The sequence below is a fragment of the Poecilia mexicana genome, unplaced genomic scaffold (genome assembly GCF_051168715.1).
Source record: "Poecilia mexicana isolate PSO_F unplaced genomic scaffold, ASM5116871v1 scaffold_14, whole genome shotgun sequence".
In the NCBI taxonomy this organism is placed as follows: Eukaryota; Metazoa; Chordata; class Actinopteri; order Cyprinodontiformes; family Poeciliidae; genus Poecilia; species Poecilia mexicana.
In genome coordinates this window covers 10,417,339-10,436,925 of record NW_028263383.1, presented here as the reverse complement: position 1 = coordinate 10,436,925, position 19,587 = coordinate 10,417,339, and the positions used below count along the sequence as shown (strand labels likewise).

Here is a 19,587-nt window from a genome sequence, read left to right as displayed (position 1 = left end):
ATCATATATAACATCAAGAGAACACACTGAGACAATAACAGAGATGACCGGCGGAGAAAGTAGCCTCTAATAAGCTTAGGCTCGTCACACAATTCAGTTTCCGACTTCTACTGTAAATAATCCTCTTGAGCAGATGGTCAATGTCATTTCACGCAACAAACAACAGCACTGATGTAATATTGTAAGAACAATGTTTAATCTTCTCAAAAAACATAGGCAAAGATTATTTTCACAATATTTGTCTTAACGTTTTTTTCTATCCTTCTGGCACAAAAAGTATTAAAACTATTGACATGATGAACAAAACTGACAAAAAACAAACAAAAAAGTGGAATCAAAGATCATTTTTCACTAAAACTAGTTTAAAAATACTTCTCTGCTCCTTGTTTTCTATTTGGACATCAATGTTGATCCAACTAAGAAGCAAAAAAAATAAATTCAGGTTTTCAAGGCGTGGTGCAAATACCAAACGTCATACTTCAGCTGCCTTTGGTGGCACTCAGAGAGAATTTTGACAAAACTATTTGCAAAGTAAACATAAACAATGTGATCTACAAAGAATCAAGAGGCAGAAAGGTGTGTTGTTCAAACCAAATGGATTTTGGCTTCACCAGTGACATTTTAAAACAGAATGCTGTATCAGAACAAGTGAAGGTCACATCCACGTCTGAAATTGGATCCTGGATCTGGGAATGCCATCTAACCAAATTTAGGCGCATACTTGTTCCATAATTTAGTTTTTTTTTTTTTTTCTTAAAACTTGAACATTCCAACCCTCAGGAACCATGCAATCTAATAATAACCTTATTTGCCGTTTGTACTTTTAGACACAACATAAAAAATAAAAAAAAAACTATCAAAATATAAAACCACCGAAGTGTCAAACAGTTTCCTTTTACTGTAGTTTTTATGTTTTCATTGAGCACACACACATAATGCACCACATTCGAGCCAGTTTTACAGCATGACAGTGCAAACAACAGTTTATATTTACATAATGTGATCCCTTGTTTTCGCGGGGGTTGCGTTCTGAAAATAACCCGCGATAAGTGAAATCCGCGAAGTAGTTACCTTTAGTTTTTACAATTATTACACAGCATAATTAAATACTCTACATTGAAACCAAAGAACAAAACCTGTTTTCAGGTCAGCAGATGTGCATCAATCGGGCCTTAATGTGATCCGGAGTCATGTCATTAAAGCGTCTCCTCCAAGCTGCTTTGCGAGATTCACAGCTGTATCTACGGCAGAGCAATGGATCTCGTCAAGCGAGCCTCCGGTCGGGTTTTGCGCTGATTCTGGCCAGTTTTTTCCAGCGGGCATTCAAAGTTTCAGTTTTCATCTCCTGAATGGCCAAGCTGTATTACTTGTATTTAAATACCATAACGTTATTGGCACACAGGTAGAGAAGAACCGCTGAGACTGTTTAGCCAATCAGGATGCAGAACACAATGCACTGTGAAAAAAACTGCACAAAAAAAAATCCACGAAGCAGTGACAACGCGAAAGGTGAACCGCGTTATACCGAGGGATCATGAAAACCTCTCATCTTATATTATAATCAATTTGATTAAAACATGTTTTCAGACAAAACATAAGCATTCCTTAATTCCAATCTGACATAGGACCAATGAGTATTTTCCCTTATGTGCTCCATGTTTACCAGAAAGCAGCCGCAGAATTTTAAAAATGGGAACAAGCTCATTTCAGTTCAGCTTGTTACCTGCCACTTTAAACAAACAGCCTCTAAATCCGTCAGTGAAAACAATAACTTTGCGCCTGTTGACGAAGTGTGACTGTACAGCAACCGCCCAGCCTCCTCCTAGATTACTAAACACACTTCATTCATGTGCCATTACACTGCATGATGCATAATTCAGCATTAAAATACAAGACTGGGGGAAGTGTCCATGTGAAATCACGAGCTTCCTGTAGGAAACGAGTCGTAGATGAAATGTGTCATCAGAACCAGCAACTAAAACCAAATCAGAATAACGTTTAAAGGAGACCACTTGTTCAGAGGTTCTACATTTCTAAAACAAACATGTTTCACGTCATCAGTCACTCCCAAATACACATTAACATTCATATTAGATTCCCTCATAGATGAGAAATATTCATAGAAAGTAAAGTGACCGAAATCATAACAATTAAATTCAACCTGGTTTTAATCAGTAAACATGTACAACATGCATCATTTCTGGACTTCACTTGATTTACAGCACAGCGATGAATTAGGACAGCACCAAAAAAGTAACAAAATAGTTTTCATGATGACAAACTTACTACAACTGGCCCGACCACTGATTACCACCTTCAGACATCGAGTGTCTACAACAGCTCACTGTGCAGATGATTTACTAAAGCCACATTTGAGTAAACTGTGCTTAATGATAGTTATTTGGTCTCCTTTACCTCACAACTCACAGGAACAAGCTTTCATTTGAGGGTCTTTCAAGCTATAAATGTTGCCTGTGGTTTAAGAAAAAGCATTGGAGAAATAATGCTCCATACTTTTTGACTGCTCAGACAGAAACTGATACCGAGCTACGGCGTCTTTCCTGTACCAAAGTGATAGGGATTGAAAATGCAAACAAGCTCGTTGATGTTAGCAGGGAGTGGGTTTGCATGTGTGAATGATCCGCCATTACCACAATGTTAATCAAAGGCCCCCGGCAACCGGATCTTTTGTAAACAAAGCTTGCGTCCATTCAGACCACGAACTGACCTGATCTGTTGATGTTTGTGAGCAGGGGTGAGAGACTGTCGCACTGTGGTAGACCTCTACAGGAAATCGTCACACGCAAGGCTCAACTGACTCTGTTACTGGTTTTAGCAAGCTGAAGCAGAGACGTGGAGAAACGCATGAAGCAGCAGTTGGTTTTAGTTTTGAGCCCTTTCCAAAACCAGAAAACAAAAATAGTGGAAAAAGAGGGAAGTCATCAGGGGAGAAAAATAAGTTTTAATGAAACTTGGGCTGAGCAACAATGAGCAGCAAAGTGTACATTTTGGATAGATTCAAGCTTAGTCAAGCATTTGCGCTGAGGACAAAGCAAGCAGAGCATTCCACCCTTTCACCACTTTGAAACTTTGTAGTTTTGGCCGCTTCATGTCGGACTTTTTGGGGTACAAGATGGAGTCATTTGTCTCGGGACATTTTGTACAGACTAAGCCTCAACTCATAAAAACTGGAGTCCGTTCCCTCTGGCAAATTCAACAGATGATAAAAAAACAAAACCTTTTTGGTGTATCGTGGTTTTATGGATTAAATGAAAATGATCTATAAGCAGGAGGCAGTCCAGACTTATTCTGGATTGATCTGTTGTCAAACAAATAAAAGGCAACTGGCCCAAATGGGGATCAGAACTCAAATAACCAGATAAAGGGTGTGATATTAAGTTTTCAGAAAATACATAATTAAAACAGATATGTGATATTTAAGCACTTTAATTGCCATTCAACATGGAAATAAACTGATGGTGGATGGGATGGGAAGACAGCCATTTCAATCTACAAAAAGGCAATGATACCATGGTACCTAAATGATGGCGTTTCAGATTATTTTCCATCGTAAACAAGTATTTGTTCATGACAATATAAAAAATTGTCATGAACATACTCTACTATTCTAACTAGCTAAATTTTAAAAGGGGATATTATATAAAATCAACGTTTTGGACCTCTTTATATCATGTTCTAATGTCATTCCCTTGTCAAAAATACACCTGGAGCGTTGCTTTGATTCTTTAATGCATGTTTGAAAACATCTCTGACAGCAATCAACAGGCTGCCTACACATTTGCTCACAAAATGCCACCTATTTACTGAGAGGTCTGCCTTGAAGCTTCAGTCTCCAGCTTACCCCTCCTCCACTCAACTCCACCAGACTAGTGGCAGCATCAATTAGCAAACGCCTGGTGGAACTGTGTGTCTGCTGAGCATATCATACAAAATGCTTCTCATTTCTCCTAAGAACAGTTGTAAATGATATCATGGAGGAGCACTGTTGCCATTATGTGCTGAAGGGGGAGTGTCAGAAAGAGTACATGGTTCTTAAAGAGACAGACACAATTGCAAAGTCAAATTTCTTTTAGGTTGTTTTTTTTAATATATACAGCACTTTTATAACACAAAGTAGCAGCTACTTGATTGTGCTATAAAATGGCACTATGTGCCTAGAAAATACGTAATAAAATCATTGATTAAAACATTGATAAAATCATTGATTATCAAAGCAAATATAAAATGTCTTCCTGCCAGGTAAAAACTAAAGTATGGTAGATATGAAATGCTGCGAAAACAGCACCAGTTAGAGGCTTTAATAAGGCTGGCTATGAAACAAGCAATATTTCAAAAGGTATCCCAAGACTAAAGCGGTTAAATGATCAGCACCCAAGTGCTACTTGTGGCTTCAAAACAGCATGAATTGGTGAATTAACCTGGAGCCCTACAGAAAAAAAGCCTGTAATTTTGACATGATGAAACCTCAACATTTAAAAAACAAACAAAAACCTCTCATAACCACTTTGAGGATTGGAGGATGTTGTTGCTAAACATAAAAGGTTAGAGGGGGCATTTTGAACTGATATGGAGAAAAACAATTCTTGTAAGTGAAAGGTCATTTCTGATGTGTTTGTTTGCACTACACAATTTTTTACAACCTACTAAAATTAAAACTACTGCACCCAACGGACCACAATATACAAAAGCAACTATGTACAAAGGTAACCAAAGTGGTAAGTTGAGCTTATTAATAAAATGCACACCTATTTAATGCGCTACAGTCAACACTACATGAATGTAGAAGGTGTGTTTCCTGTCTTACTCATAATTCCTCAGAATACACCGGGCACATTCTTAATTTACCTTTTCACAGTAATTGACAGATTAAAACTGTTCCTGTCAGTTAGGTTAATCTATACAAGCTTACTATTTTGTCATAAACCTCCAAAATGTACAATCTGTGACTTGAATCGCATGTTAGACACCATTTACCTCAATTCTACAAAGTCCCCCCAAAATATCTTTATAAAGTCTAGGTTGTTTTGGAAACATCAATATCAAACAGATGGTAATTCTGATGTCGCATAATTGCTTAAAGTTACAGTCAGGTCAACTTTGACTTGCATATTTGGCCAAGCCCACATCTGAAGTCCAAGCCCTTCTACACTAATCCAACAAAAAAGTTAGCGTTTCTAGTCTGCTGCAAAGTTTATTAAAATGCTCTTGTTGCTGTCTAACTCTCAGTTAAGTTTAAATACTATTATTATCCATGTGTAACTGTAGTGAAATCAATAGTCTGCCAAACTTAAAAGGTCAAAGTCTCCAGAGTTAGGAACTCCAGTCACGTTGTACCTAAATTAATCAGCTCATCTGTCTCTCTGCAACTCACAACATAACAGCCAGACCTTGTGTTATATTCAAGAAAAAGGGAGAGCCGATGGTTATCTGATCACCATGAATACAGGACAGGGCCTATATCACACAGTCATTATGCAAGCTCAAGCAAACAGAGAAAAGAAATCCAAGTTGGGCATAAAACATTGGAGGATTTTATTCTCGATGGACACGAGATAAAAAAAGAAGAAGAAAAAGAGCAACTAAGCAAGAACTTGTGTGTCTTACCCTGACTGAGAGGCCATGGCCTCAACCACTGAAACATTGGAAGAAGGGTTCAAAGGATCTCCTAGGGATTCAGAAGTTCTCTCGTCATAACTTCTCAACCTTGACCTGAGCACAGACCGCCTCCTCTGAAGCCCCTTTTCCAGTAAATGTTATCTTTTAGCGTCCAGCTGTAAGACTGCAACTCCAGATTCTTTACTAGACTCGAAGGTACAGTGCATTTCCTTGGAGTGGAGACAAATCTGACTCAGAGAGGGGAGGGGACTGCCTGCTCTGGGTAGATACCAAGTCTGCAAACAGTGGGGGAGTCACATGCAAGGTAAAGTCTAGAGGCTGAGGCTGCTTTTGTTTCCGTTCTGTTGTTAAAGCATGAATGGAGACCTGGAGAGCTGAATAGAGCCTGGGGGTGCAAATGTATGTGGAAGGCTGTTTGGAATAATCAGAATCAGCTTTATTGGCAAAGTTTGTGCACACAAACAAGGAATTTAACTTTAGAGCCACTTTGTCCAGACATTTTAATTGTAGATATGTACATTTAGTAGGAAGTTAAATCTTTATAATAAAAAAAAAGTACTTAAAACAAACAGTGGAAATGACTAACTATGGGGGACAGATTCAGATAATTAGGAATATGCAACATCAGGAATGCTGGATGAACAGTTATTAAATGTTAAATAGTCTGTTTTTAACTGAATGCGAGTAAGTTATTAAAGAAAATGTTGAAAATATGCTGGAGTGAAATACATATTACAAAATAAAAATTAAGAAGAGTAAATCAAAGTATGAAAACATAATACAAGTCTGACAATAAATAATATTTCAAAAAGAGCAAAAAGAACGAAATGGGATCAATAAGAGAGAAATAAATCTCACCTCTCTCTGAGAGTGGCACTGTCCACCTCCTCCCATAAAAGGAGATGTTATTTTACACCACAGGCCCTCTGTCTGCGTGATGTCACTGAACAGCCAATCAGAATCCATCTTTCAGTCTACAAACTCCCTCCCTCCTCCCCACTCTGCCCCAGGCACAAGGCAAAGCACCCATGGAGTCTGTTAAAGAGACAGTGCACAAGTTTCTACCCTGCTGCTGCTCACTAACAAACATGACACATTTTCATCAGCTACGCACGCTGATGAAACAAGCGGGCACATGTGGCATCACCGCATTTTGCAAGAGTTTCCATCGAGTACATGTTGTGAAAATATAAAACTACTTAATCTTGAGTTATCTACATACAAGCTGGTTTTAAGAAAAATCCTCTGTGAGGGGCATTTTGTGATTTTCTAAAGCCTTTAAGTAAGACAGTAAGAGTAACAAGTTATTCATGTTTTAAGGGTGATCAGCTTTTCCCAGCCTATAATGATTACCAATTTTTTTTTTGGGTTATGACCTTCCAATTACGATTAATATTTTTTCTCTAAAGACCATAGCACAAAAAGTTAATTGATCAAGTTAGTACTTTTAAGTCCAGTAGAAAATGAAGTAGGAGAAACTCAAAATGAGCCCATCAAAGTACCAGCAGTAAAAATTTAAAATGATCAGAGCTTTTACTTATGGAATGGGGGAAAAAGATTTTTCAGTACTTGATTTGCAGATCAATGAGAAACATTTTTGTTATAGCTAATCCTCAGTAAAACTCCTGCAACATGGCGAGAACAACCATGTTTGGAGTCTGTTAGGGTATCAGCCAGGATTTCTGAAAATATCAGCTGGTGGCTGACTGATTAAAAGATGGCAAATATCAATGGCTTGTTATAACCTGTTTCAACATGGTGAGTCAGAATTGGAGTAGTTTCATTTAAAAACTACCACCTGCAGTACGTACAGGTTCTTGAAACCTGCAAGAAATCCCAACAAGAAATTGTTGAGCCCTCAGGATTTCCTCTCTGGTGATATCTGAATGTCATCATTTCTGCCAACACACTGGAAAGCCCCATCACTCATTAGTATTGCTTAATAAGACTAAGAGAAATAATGAATCATGACAGGCCAATAAACACAGGATTCAAAAAAGTTGTAACAATCCTACCTAACGCACTACAAGTCTTCTTCAAAACTAGGGGTGCACTGATTGTAGAGTTTTGGCCAGTCACAGACCTATAAAGAGCTTGATCTGCCAATTCCAATTTTGGCCGATGCCAATTTGCTTTGTCTCAAAAGTTGTTAAATATATAGACAAAGATGATGGATTGGCAACAGAGAGGTGACCATTGTTAACCGCACACATGCAGACATGACCTGGTGGGGGATCCATCAGTCAGCCCTCCGACAAGTCAGAGCAAAAAAGTCAGACCTTTGCAGACATATATAAAATCAGTGGATAAGACTGGTTTCAAATGTAAGTACAGGCTGATTGTCTTTTACCCAAAATTAAGGACATCGGCATCAATTTATCAGCACACATCTATTCAAAACAAATAATCCCCTCAAGTAAAGCTCATCCAAATTTCTACTTATCATTGAAGGTACCAATTCAAATCATCTGTCCTCATTGATCCCAGCAATATGCAAATCACTAAAAGCAACAAAAGCCCAGCTAAGAAGATCCTATTACAACAAGGAACAATTGCTCAGGTTGCACAGTATTCCACTCTTGAAAGTAAGATTTCCTCAGAAAACAATGCTTATTAACCTCATACTTAAAGAAAGCTTTTTATCCCCAGCAGATCCAATCCATCTCTGGTATGTTTTACAGAATGAAAAAAGCTGACTCCAGAAATACTGTGGTGTAACACATTGAATGATGTCTTGCACAAGTTACAAGTATCTCTGAAACAGAGTGCACATGAATATTTATTAAAAGCATAATAAATATTTACAAGGCTGAACTGTATCACTCAAAGTTTTACAGGTTGTTAAAGAAAAAAGGAAAAATAAATGTTTTCACAGCTATGTTGATATAGCTATCAAAAAAACATCCAATGCACCTCAGTTGAAAAGTACGGGGAAGAAATGGGTGCAGACGGGGGTGAGAGCCGCCCCCCACCCCGGTGCTTTTGAAGTGAACCTGCTGATGGCAGGAATTCCAGAGAGAGCATCAATTCAGCTGAACCTTTCCTCTGTAAGCAGCTGTTTAGGGAGGAATCCTGAGGGCTGCTGTTATAATCAAAGCAAAGTACAAAAAATGAGAAACTGTCCTGAAATAATGGTTTTCATGATGTGAAAATCTCAGGTGCAAATTTAAGTCTGTTCGTTGCCAGATAAACTACAGCTACCTTTAACTCATAGTTTGTGACCAATAATAGCCAGGGTTTACAAAATTCCTAACAATAATTTAAATGCTTGGTTTGGCATTTGAACTGAACATAGCTCAAGAAAAGTGAACTTTGATATTACCCTGGATTATGTTTGCTTTTAGCCCATCTCAATCAGCCAATGTTCCAACTCTGAGCTCCAACACAGGTAACACACTGTTCTGGGTACTTTCTGCCAAACTGCAACTGGAACATGACACACATCTTCCTGTTACCTTGCTGAAAGAATGCGTCATTCAAACCAATCTACTTTTCAGAAACTTTTCAACATTTGTCCGAATCCTTGATTAAGTTTGGTCAGTTTTTAAAAGAAATTCCAAGATTCATCTTGCTCCAAGAAAATAGGAATTCAAAACACCATGTTTGGATTGAACAGGTGTGAAAACAGCAGTTTTAAGGAAATTATACTATTATATTGTCATGCTGACCACAAAACATGCTGAGAAAGGACTACAGAGGACTCAAAGTTAGTAATTTTCAGTATCTGAAAGGCATTTTAAACTGAAGTCAGAGAAGATCTGACAAGCAAATGAAAATAAATCTGTATTTTCCACGTGTTGCTACATGTCTGCACTTCATTCAGAGCAAATACGAAGATGGCTGATCTGAGTTCAGCCTCTGAATGTCAGAGTGCTGGGTTAGAAAACAAAATCTCAGTTAAATCAACAATTTACAGGGATTACACATGAAAACAAGTGTCACTATCTACAGTTAGTACTCCTAACTACAAATATCAAACATCACTGCTACAACTACAGTTTTCTAATATATGGAGACTTTATTAAACTACTTATGGAAACAATATAAACCTTTAAGACAGGCAATGGACGTATAATTCTAAGTCACAATATTTTGTTGTCTTTATTAAAATTGTGAGAAAGACTGTTGAAAAGTTCATCACGATCTGTCCAACTAGAAATCTGCCAAAATACAAATACAATGTTAATAGAGAAGCTGCAATATTAAAACAGGAACAGCACTGCCATACGTTAACACGTGAACACAGCATTTGTTGATAATATTTTGTAACCAACAGTGGAAACACTGTTTAAAACAGCAAAAAGAGGAATCTTAAGCTCAACACAATGAGGTCTGCAAAAACCAATGTTACATTTGACAGCAAAGCAACGTTTTTTTTATTATTTTGTTTGTCCCACTTTAGCAATACAGGTCTTTAAATAATGTTTTTGTTGTTTGGCTTGTTGAGAAATTGTATTTTCTACTTACACAGTTTTGTTTTTATTTTGAAGGTAACACCTGTTTAGGAGCAGCTTAAAGTAGCCTTTAGATAACTCTTGTGCGTTTACTTAATTGCTTATTAAGACATTCAGACCATGTTAAATGGACTTCATTATCACAGGAGAACTTTGTTACTGAGAATACGACACTTTCTTTTCCTCAGTAACAACAGGGTACTCGTCTGTGCCTAATCATGTCATTCTGCAGAAAGAATGATGAAAATTAAACCCCAAAATTTAAATATATAACTTTGCAAAATAGCAACATAGCACACATAAAATGTATCCATGCATTTGATTATTTCAGGCAAACGACTCTTTGTAGAACATCCTACTCTGACACTTTTACAGTTTGTTACACTGATCCATCTTTTTTTTTTTTCTATTTCCCGCAAAGCACTTAACCTGCTTACAAAGGACATTGTGCTCAATGAATTCCATTAGTGTTTATGAGACATCTGACTCCCCCAATACAACACAAAGGCTGGTATTGTAATATTTTTGAGGCAAGAACAAAGTATTTCACAGTCCATGTCTGCGCCAGATCACAGAAAGCAGAACGGCCTTAATGAGTTTCACCTTCACAGCACTGCGTAGCCACATGAGAGCTAAACTCTCATCCTACAGAACAAAAGCAGAAGAACAGATGCACGAGGTCAGGACACAGAGAGCTGCAGATTTTTCTGCTGTGTGAGCAAGAGCTCTGAGAGACTGAAAAAAAATACAGCTACTGATGCTGATAAGATTTGGACTAATTGAGTTGGCAGACTCTGCAAGAGCAACTCAAGCAACTTACCCCTGTCAAGCTAAAGAAATATTATTTGATTATAGACCTAAATACATAACCTTACCAACATCTAATTAAATTCTGACAGCCGATGCTCAGAAGTATCAGCTGTCTTTGCATTATGAAAACAATATGATTTTAACCTCTAAACTGAATCCAACTTTTAACAAAAAGGTAATCCATCCTGTCTTTTAGAAATCTGGCCTGAACCGAGCATCTCTTATTTCCAAAACCTTCAGTCAGGAAAACTGCATTGTAGTGTACACTAACTGTTTCAAAGCCAAAGAAAACACACACTCTGTGCGCCGTCTGGACTGGACGAACAAATCACTGAAACATCTTCATAGAGCATGTGCCCTTTGCCGTGGCAACAAGGGAAACAGCTTGACAGAAGCCCCCAGGCAAAATTTAAACAGGATGCGAATTCAGTGCGAGCCGTGTCACAGGGAGCACAGTTACACATTACTAATGTGTTGTTTGCTTTAGCTGCTTGTTTTTGTTAGTATCATTCAAATCATCTGGCGAAGTTAACATCTGGCATTAATCTTACTTTGCTTTTGCATCATTTGTCTTCAGTGCAAGCAAATACAAACTGTTACACCCAGGCTTCAGAGAACTGCATGGAAAACTAACCTCTGTTACACAATTGGCTATTTTTAATCAACAGCTTATCTGACTTTAAAGTATATGTTAAATATTTTTGACAAATTTGTCAAAGATCTCATTTAGAAATATCTTAACATGGCTCAATTAATCAGTCAAAGAGCTTCAATTTTGTTTTCCAGTAGTATAAAACAAAGCAAACCTTCAAAGTTTGGCAAGAACATGTTGCTGCTCAATAAGTGTGATAAAATGCCATTGACCCTGGATAGCTTTCTTTGCCAAATCATGGTGTTGAAAAACATAAAAGTGAAAGAACTGTTGCTAATTTTTGCCTTTGTACAAACATGCAATAATAGGAAGTTTGAACATTGACAAGGTACATTTCTACCATCATAAACTGGGAATATGATTTCAGGTGGTATAAAATGGATTTAGAGAAAAACTGATCATACAGATTTAATTTCACTCCACCAAAGAGCTCACCTGCTGATTTTGAGAACTTTAATGTGTAAAATAGTAAATAATGAGCTCAATATTTTTTGATACAGGTAGTAGTTTTAAATCTAGAAGTGGAAAAAAAAATCCCTTTCAAGCATGTGCCCTTAAATGACGATTTTTTAAGTTCAGATTTTTTTTTTTTAGTTCTTGACCTACAAATTACAGATTAGATCAAATGAAAAAAAAGGCCAATTTTAATCTCTGGTTGATTATTCTTATTTTAACTAGTCAAATTTCTGAATAGGGTAATGTTTAATCCACTTAATAAGGCACCAGACGTCAACACGGGACTGTTTATCATCCAAACGGCTTATGTCTAAGCTCTGTCTTGATTAAATCTGTGAGGGTTCAAATCTACCTGCCATAACAGTCCCTGACCTTAAAATGACCCAACCAGGGAGGTGTCAACCAAAATCAACAGGTAAGGAACTTTTGCTCATGTGGCACACCTGTTCTTTTTAATATCTTCCTATAAATTGTTGTGTTGAAGTCAATTATGCTTGTTTTAAACATCTACATCATCACCTTTTCTATTAACATGTCATTTCAAAACTTTACATCTTAAAGTATTTTACAAGTCAAATTTGTATCCAATTATTCAGAAATATATAATTACACAAATCAAATTTATGCCAATGTAATCCAGTTATATAGAGACACAAAGTCTAATTCAACTATAATTATATTATATTACAGTGAAACTCAGCTGATTACATAATCTCAAATCTGGAGACGCTTTTCTCAGTGAATACCGATTTGCAGTGGAATTAACAAAATCCATTCAAAACATTCAAAAGAATTGGCTGATTTCAATCTTTGGGTGATTGATTAAGGCAACTGTAGCCAGATGACAGAGGTTGCTTTGTCTAAGGAAACTCTGATGACTGCATCAAGTTACTGACTTATGTATTTAACTGACAAAAGGGAACTTTACACTTGTAGTGCATGCTCTGGCCCTTCCCCCAGTGCGTCGCTTAAAAAAGGCTTCCTAGAAACTGAAGTCAGCTGTCCCTCCAAAAACAAATTATACTTTTGCATCAGTATGAATTTTAATTGGCTGCACATAGAACAACTGGAGAAACAAAACAAATGTATGTAAAATAAACAATTTGCAAATTCCTCTTACCGACTTTGGGAGTATTCAGAGTGGGGCTCTTACATAATCTTGTACATTATACATACATCAACAGCGGATTCTGAGCTTAACTGTTAACAATGTGACTTTACTTCAAAGTGTATATTTATTTTCCCAAGTAATAAAAGGCAATTTTAATGCAGAAAACATAAATGTGAGGCTTTTAGACTTACATTATAGAAACAAAAACAACATAGCTTCCACCTTAATGTTTGACTCAGTTTGCCACAACGAAATCCCCAAAACACGTACAAAAGTACTCTACACTTTAGCTGTAAAATAAAGAAAGTTTCCCATGAACAGAAGTCAAAAAAGACCCAATTTCTAATCTAATTTAGGTTTAAAAAGAGGCTAACCCGCAGGACTACCTGCGTCTTTAAGCAGAACGTTTGCTAGCTATCGGCGTTTAGGTGCTAAGCTAGCGGCTAGCCTGTTTAAAGCATTTTATTTTTTACGGAAATTGAAGATAACAATCACTTCAAATGTAACAAAATTACATAGCAGGGTTATTTGAGAAACGATACCTTTCCCGACAGTGACTATCCTTACCTCTTGTCTTCTTTTTAGGCCCAAACCATTCTAGCTGTTGGAAAGCTCTTTTTTCTTTGTCTTTTTCCACTTCCAGTTAGACGCAAAATGGACTCAGCTAAACAGCTAAATTACTGAAACCGAACGGACGGTTCCCATGGTTTTCTCAAACCGCAACTGCACGCCAAATGAGAAGCAAAACGGGATCATTTTTTCTGTCGTTCATATTCTTATATCTAAATAAAAGTGACTGATAGCTAAGTTAAGCAGCCAAGCAGGTACAACAGACAGGAGTGGATGGCAGCAGCCAGTGTTGCATTCACTATCCGTCAGAAATATGTCAAACACAACCATCCTTCGAAAAAATATTGAACAGCTTAAACACCGTTGTTATTTAAATAAAAGAATGAGAAAAACAGGCACCTGAAGGGCAAAATAAGAATTAAAAAATAAATAAACCCAATCTTCAGCAGACAAAATGTATTTAAAAGGGATGAAATCAAGAGATAAGAGAAATTGTCAAAATATGTATATAAGCTATAAAATCGTACATGTGAAAACGCTGCTAAATTAATTTTAAAAAGTATTTCCAAATAACGGTTTTAATGTCTAAGGATTATGCAATAGATGTTTCCTTGAAATTTGTTTTCTTTTATTTACAATTATTTCTGTGCATTTGAATAAATCTTTGCACGTTTTCCCTGTTTTTATGCATAATACTGTGTTCAATGGCTACATTGAGTAAAAATTACTTTATCTAATTGAGAGAATCAAATAAACCTGTTTTGTTTACACTGAGTTCGAGGCCAGCAACTTGGGATAATTCCACTTGCACTTGAACGCAGCATTTTAGTGACGTAAAGGTTGCCCATGTTTTGACGTACAGAAGGGAATCACGCACGTCTCATTGTTCCCTGCTGGTCATTTGAGAGCTTGTTATTTAACCATAAAGGTGAATGACCTATTCCGATTGTTACGTACTTTTGTGAAATAAATGAAAGGATAAATAAATAAATACAAATGCGCTTCTATATGCATCATTCCGTTTTGCATATAGTTATGCAATATGGATGTTGATTTTGCAAGAACCTGGTGAGTCTATTTAGCTTTGTGGGTAATTCTGAAGTCTTTGAAAGCAGTAAAGTAATACCTATGAATACTTTTCACAAACCTGTTAATATCACTTCCTCTGATTACATAAGAAATATATTTTGATGACAAGAAAAAAAAACTACACTCAAATCAGTAGTTTTTGTTTTTATTCAAATCAGATTTGAGTTAATATAAAAAATAACCATTCACATGGGAGTTTTATCTTTTAATCAGTGAACTTTCCCCCAGGGTGGTGAACAACCAAAAGGTTTTGTACTTTGCTAAGGGGTGTCTCAGCTCTGAATAGAGGACCAGTTCACTGGAGGTCATTCACTGCCGTTGACCTCTTGGCCCCAAAATGATTCTATAGCCTCAAAGGCTGACCTCCTCCACACCAAACACACTTTAAAGATTTGCCTGCAACATGAGACATTGCTTGTGACCGGACCAAATCAAGACAAAAAGGGAATATATTTCTATGCTTCAATTACATACCCAAAGGGCTTTTTGCTTCAGTTGGAAGAAAATGTTTTAACATAAAAAAAGAGCTGTCAATTACAGGTCCATGCTATGTTCTTTGAACCTTTTCACAATTTGCCTGGTCATAATCACAACCATCCATTGATTTGGTAGAAATTTTCTAAGATAGAATAATACAAAGCAGAGCATGATTATTGTCAATGCTATCGTTTTTTCTTAATTAAAAATCTTACTTTAGATCTCTGGAGTATTTGGACTTGATAAAAGGCCATACAAGTATAAGCCATTTTCTATTTTCAGGTTCTTATTTATAATAAATCAGGTTATTTTCCCTCTCGTTCACAGTTACAGACTGCATTTTGATAGAGAAACCTGATACAATTTGTTGACATTTGTAGTTATAATGTGAAAAAAATTGAGAAGGTTAAAGGGGTAGGAATACTTTTGCAAGACACCATTTGTAAGCAAAAACAATAAGCCAAGTTTAATTATTAGTAAGAAAAAAATATTTTTACAGTAGGAATATTTATTTTGTTCAGCGTACACTATAATCTTAAAGTTTATTCAAACAGGTTGACAGGTTGTACAGAACCTGCTCATCTGGAAACACTAAGTACAAAAATGTAAAAAAAATGAACTTGAATTGTGTGTTCCTCTTGACAGGTTTTAAAGTTTATTTTCTTGCTAGAAATACAAACATTGGAAAATGTCTCAGCTGCAGAAGTAACAGCAGAAAAGCGTTTAAAAATCAAGGAGAAACAAAGCTCAAGACTAGCCCACCCTCCTTAGCACACCGCTGTAATTTTCAACCAGCTGTGGTTTGCTTTTAGAAAAAGAAAATTTATTTGAAACACTGAGTATTGTCAAGAAATTTCTCTTTAATTCCCAACATGTTTATTTCTTCTTTTTCTTCTTTTTTGGAGGTCCCTCATCTGAATCGCTGCTGCTTTCCGAGTCTGAGCTCTCTGATGAAGGGGATGAGGAGGAGGAGGAAGAAGATGAGGAAGAGCTGTCGCTGTCTGAAGAGGAGCTGGAGGAGTCGCTGCTGTCTGATGAGTCACTGGACGAGTCATCTGAGTCGTTGCTGCTGTCGTTGCTCAAGTCTTTTGCCCTGAGAGCAAGAAGTAGAGTGCAGAGTGAGAAGGAAATGTAACTGTACCTGTTACATTCACCGGAATGTTCCATGGACTCTTATCACTCTCGTATTAAATTAAAAAGAGCTGGACAGCGGTGAAAAAGTTTAACCTTTCTAAATGTTACAGTTGTTCTTACAAATTTGTAGTTGACAAAAAGTACTCTACAGTCACTTTAAAAATATAAAACAAACAGTTATAAACATTTTGTCTTAGTAAATAATCTAATATGCAACTATGACTTATTTCAGCCATTTTGATTGTCAGATGTGTGTTTTGATGATGAACAGATTGCCAACAACAGTCTATGTCAGAGAAATAAAAGCTGGACCAACCGTCCTACACAGAAAGGAGCCCAGTTTAATTGTTCTGCTTCTAAATAAACAAAAATAGCATAACAATTTTCAACTAATTCGCAATTAGGTCTAAATGACCTAAAGGAAAAAAAAAACAGAACATAGAATTAATGTAAACCCTTAAAAAATGGTTTGCTTTATCCATCAACATGTATTAAAAAGGAAGATTGCAAACAAACAGAGCATGAATGACTTCTTCTATTGGTATTCCTGAAAGCAGGAACAAAAATCACAATCTAGATTCCTACAGACCAAAACTTTAAAGCATTGCCATTATTACAATTCTCCACTAGAGTGCGCTGTTGAGTCATAAATTTTTAAACAGTTGATTTGATTTCAATTTAAGGTTAGAAGCAAGAGTATGTTTCAATAGAATAAAGCAAGTGTAAATTTTAAATTTGATTTAAGATTTGTACATTACTTGCTCAAATTAACCTGTCAGCTGATGAACATGAGCATTCACATTTTTTAATCACAGAAAGATGAAGCATTAATTACAAATGAGACATCACTGATGTATATTGGTGCAGTGTGTTTCTCTATATACTAAGGCTTTAGTGCTCTACACAGCAGCCCTGAAGTCCAATCCCTGACCTTTAAACCTTTGATGCATGTCTTCTCCCTTCTTTCTCTGCTCACTTCCTGTATGATTAATGTACATAAATGACAAATGCCACTAAAATATTTCACCATAAAAAAGAAAAAAAAATTCCAAATTTACTCCTCCCTCTAGTTTAGACCTGACCATTTGGACTTGAGGTATTTCTTTTACATGCAAATTGAGGTGTCTGCATTTACTTTATGTTTGTCTGTTAGATAAATTATTTAAGGAAATAAATAAAAATGAAATCCATGAGTACATATACTTTTTCAAACACCTAATAGGCTTAAATTTAATTAAGATAAATAAAGAAAAAATAAACTTACTTCTTTTTGATTTTCTTTTCAATGGAGCTTTCTCCTCCTGGTCTGCTAACAGGAAAATGCCAATGACAAGGAATGCATTAAAATATATTTGTGTGCACCTGTATCATTTTATAAAACATTTGAATTGGAATTGAAACAGATCAATAAATGGCAATCAAATCCAAATATTAAAAGCTTACACTGGTCTAAAATAAACTCCGACATTTGCTGAGTATTATATACTTTTATTGAATTATTACATAGAATGATCACTGCAAAGTTCTGCAGTCAGGCTTTTAGTGCACAAGTGGATGCACAAAGGAAGAATATCTCGTAGCATAAAGGGATGAAGACCTTACCCTGTGATGCTGAGAGGTTTGTTTTCATTTTCCTTCAGCTTCTTCTTCATCTCAACTGTTCTTGATGGTCTGTGCAAATATTTTCGTTTCCCGGTGCACTCATATGTCCAGTGTCCCATCTCCAAGCACTTCTGGCATCGCACATGTTGTTTGTTTGCCTCCCTATACACAGAGAAAAAAAAGACAAATATTCTTTAAATAAGACAGCAGGTGACTAGAACATGTGCATTATTTGAATTTAAATTAGTAATTTTTATGAAATTTTTAAATATATTTTTATAGAAACATTTATTTATGTTTTAGAAATAGTTTTTTATCCAAGAGCAATCATGGCTAAATTCCTAATAAAATCTTGCATCCTTTTCCTATGTGCATAATCTTATTTGTATCAGTGGCCTTTTTGTATAAGCTGTATCATTTATGATTTTATTCTGGTCTTTTTAACTTCTATACCACACACTGACTAAACTGCACCCTTTTTAATTGAATTGTTATTTTGTAAAACATGACTAAAGTTTTTTTTTTTTTCTGCCTGATTGACTGACTGATATTGGAAAGAGGAATGAAGTCTGTAGATCTTCATGTTTTAAATAAGTTTTTTCACATTAATGTAATGGTTTGGTATAGCTATAAAATAAAATTCCATGAAAAATATTTCTTTGCCACAGTTACTACATGCTACTCCCGATACAACTTCCACATCTGACCTATAAGATTAAATAAGCACCTCAGCACAAATAAAAGACCAACGGAAAATAAAAAATGATCTTGTAAACAGAAGCAGCGAAGGATCTGCGCTCCCCGTTTTCTCTGCTGTAGTCAGTATTGACTTTCTACGTGTAAGATGGCGTCTAACGACCTAAATTTTGTTGGTGTTAAAAAAACAGAAAGCTCAGCTCACAAACTGTACAACAATTTAACTGTTGCTTCCAAATATACAGGATATACTTACGCTTGTCTCCTCGCAATTATTCTGTGCATGGGAGTCGCCATGTTGCCAGGTTTTGCTTCTTCTTCTTTTCTACCCTTAAAGTCTACAACAGCAACAGCGCCTACTGGAGTCGCAACATCATCATGACACCTCCGTCGTCTTTTTTTTTTTTTTTTTTTTCCATTGGCAGTTGCCAAAAAATGTTAAAGGTTGTATGCTACCTCAAAATGTCTTCATTTATATTCTAGTAATCAACTTTATTTAAATTTTAAAAAAAAATTTAAAATACAAGTGCTTTTTGTGTCTGAATTCTCTGCAATATATTTAATAAATGAAATATTTCTTTATTTTTTTCTAAATTTGTTCAATATTAATATCCTTCTTATCTCATATATTATGCTACATTGTCTAATTTCCTCCACAAAGTTGACATTTTCCTGTATTATGTTGCTGTATTTTGAATAATGAACTGTTAGTCCTGTTGTTGCCCTATTTGCTGTTTTGTTTGCCTTAATCCAAATATGTGTTGGAACTTAAATAAATATTGTAACATCCATCCATTTTCTTTACACCCTTGTCCCTTGGTGGGGTCAGGAGGGTTGCTGGTGCCTATCTCCAGCTAACATTCCAGGCAAGAGGTGGGGTACACCCTGAACAGGTTGCC

General features: G+C 36.2%; 2 protein-coding genes across 4 annotated transcripts in view; both read right to left on the bottom strand.

The window, feature by feature from the left end:
• aff4 (ALF transcription elongation factor 4) overlaps positions 1-14,018 on the bottom strand; it is a 31,335-nt gene extending 17,317 nt beyond the window's left edge. The window contains exon 1 of one of the 2 annotated variants that reach the window (XM_014999196.2): positions 13,688-14,018. Coding sequence is in view for 1 of the 2 variants with exons in the window: in XM_014999195.2 (XP_014854681.2) it covers positions 5,626-5,642 (17 nt within the window). In the remaining variant the exon portion in view is untranslated. Of the gene's footprint in view, positions 1-5,625; positions 8,322-13,687 lie in introns of those variants that run through there. The other variant, XM_014999195.2, reaches the window with a different exon arrangement.
• A 1,863-nt stretch (positions 14,019-15,881) lies between these two features.
• zcchc10 (zinc finger, CCHC domain containing 10) lies at positions 15,882-19,097 on the bottom strand. 2 transcript variants are annotated; one of them, XM_014999199.2, is made up of 4 exons: positions 18,945-19,097; positions 17,993-18,154; positions 17,655-17,699; positions 15,882-16,349 (listed from the first exon to the last, which is right to left on the bottom strand). In XM_014999199.2, the coding sequence occupies exons 1-4, from the start codon at positions 18,983-18,985 to the stop codon at positions 16,133-16,135; spliced, it is 465 nt and encodes a 154-aa protein (XP_014854685.1). In that variant the 5' UTR covers positions 18,986-19,097; the 3' UTR covers positions 15,882-16,132. The 2 variants fall into 2 exon arrangements, with proteins under 2 accessions (XP_014854685.1, XP_014854686.1); XM_014999200.2 differs by having other exon boundaries at positions 17,655-17,696.
• Positions 19,098-19,587: the final 490 nt, after the last annotated feature.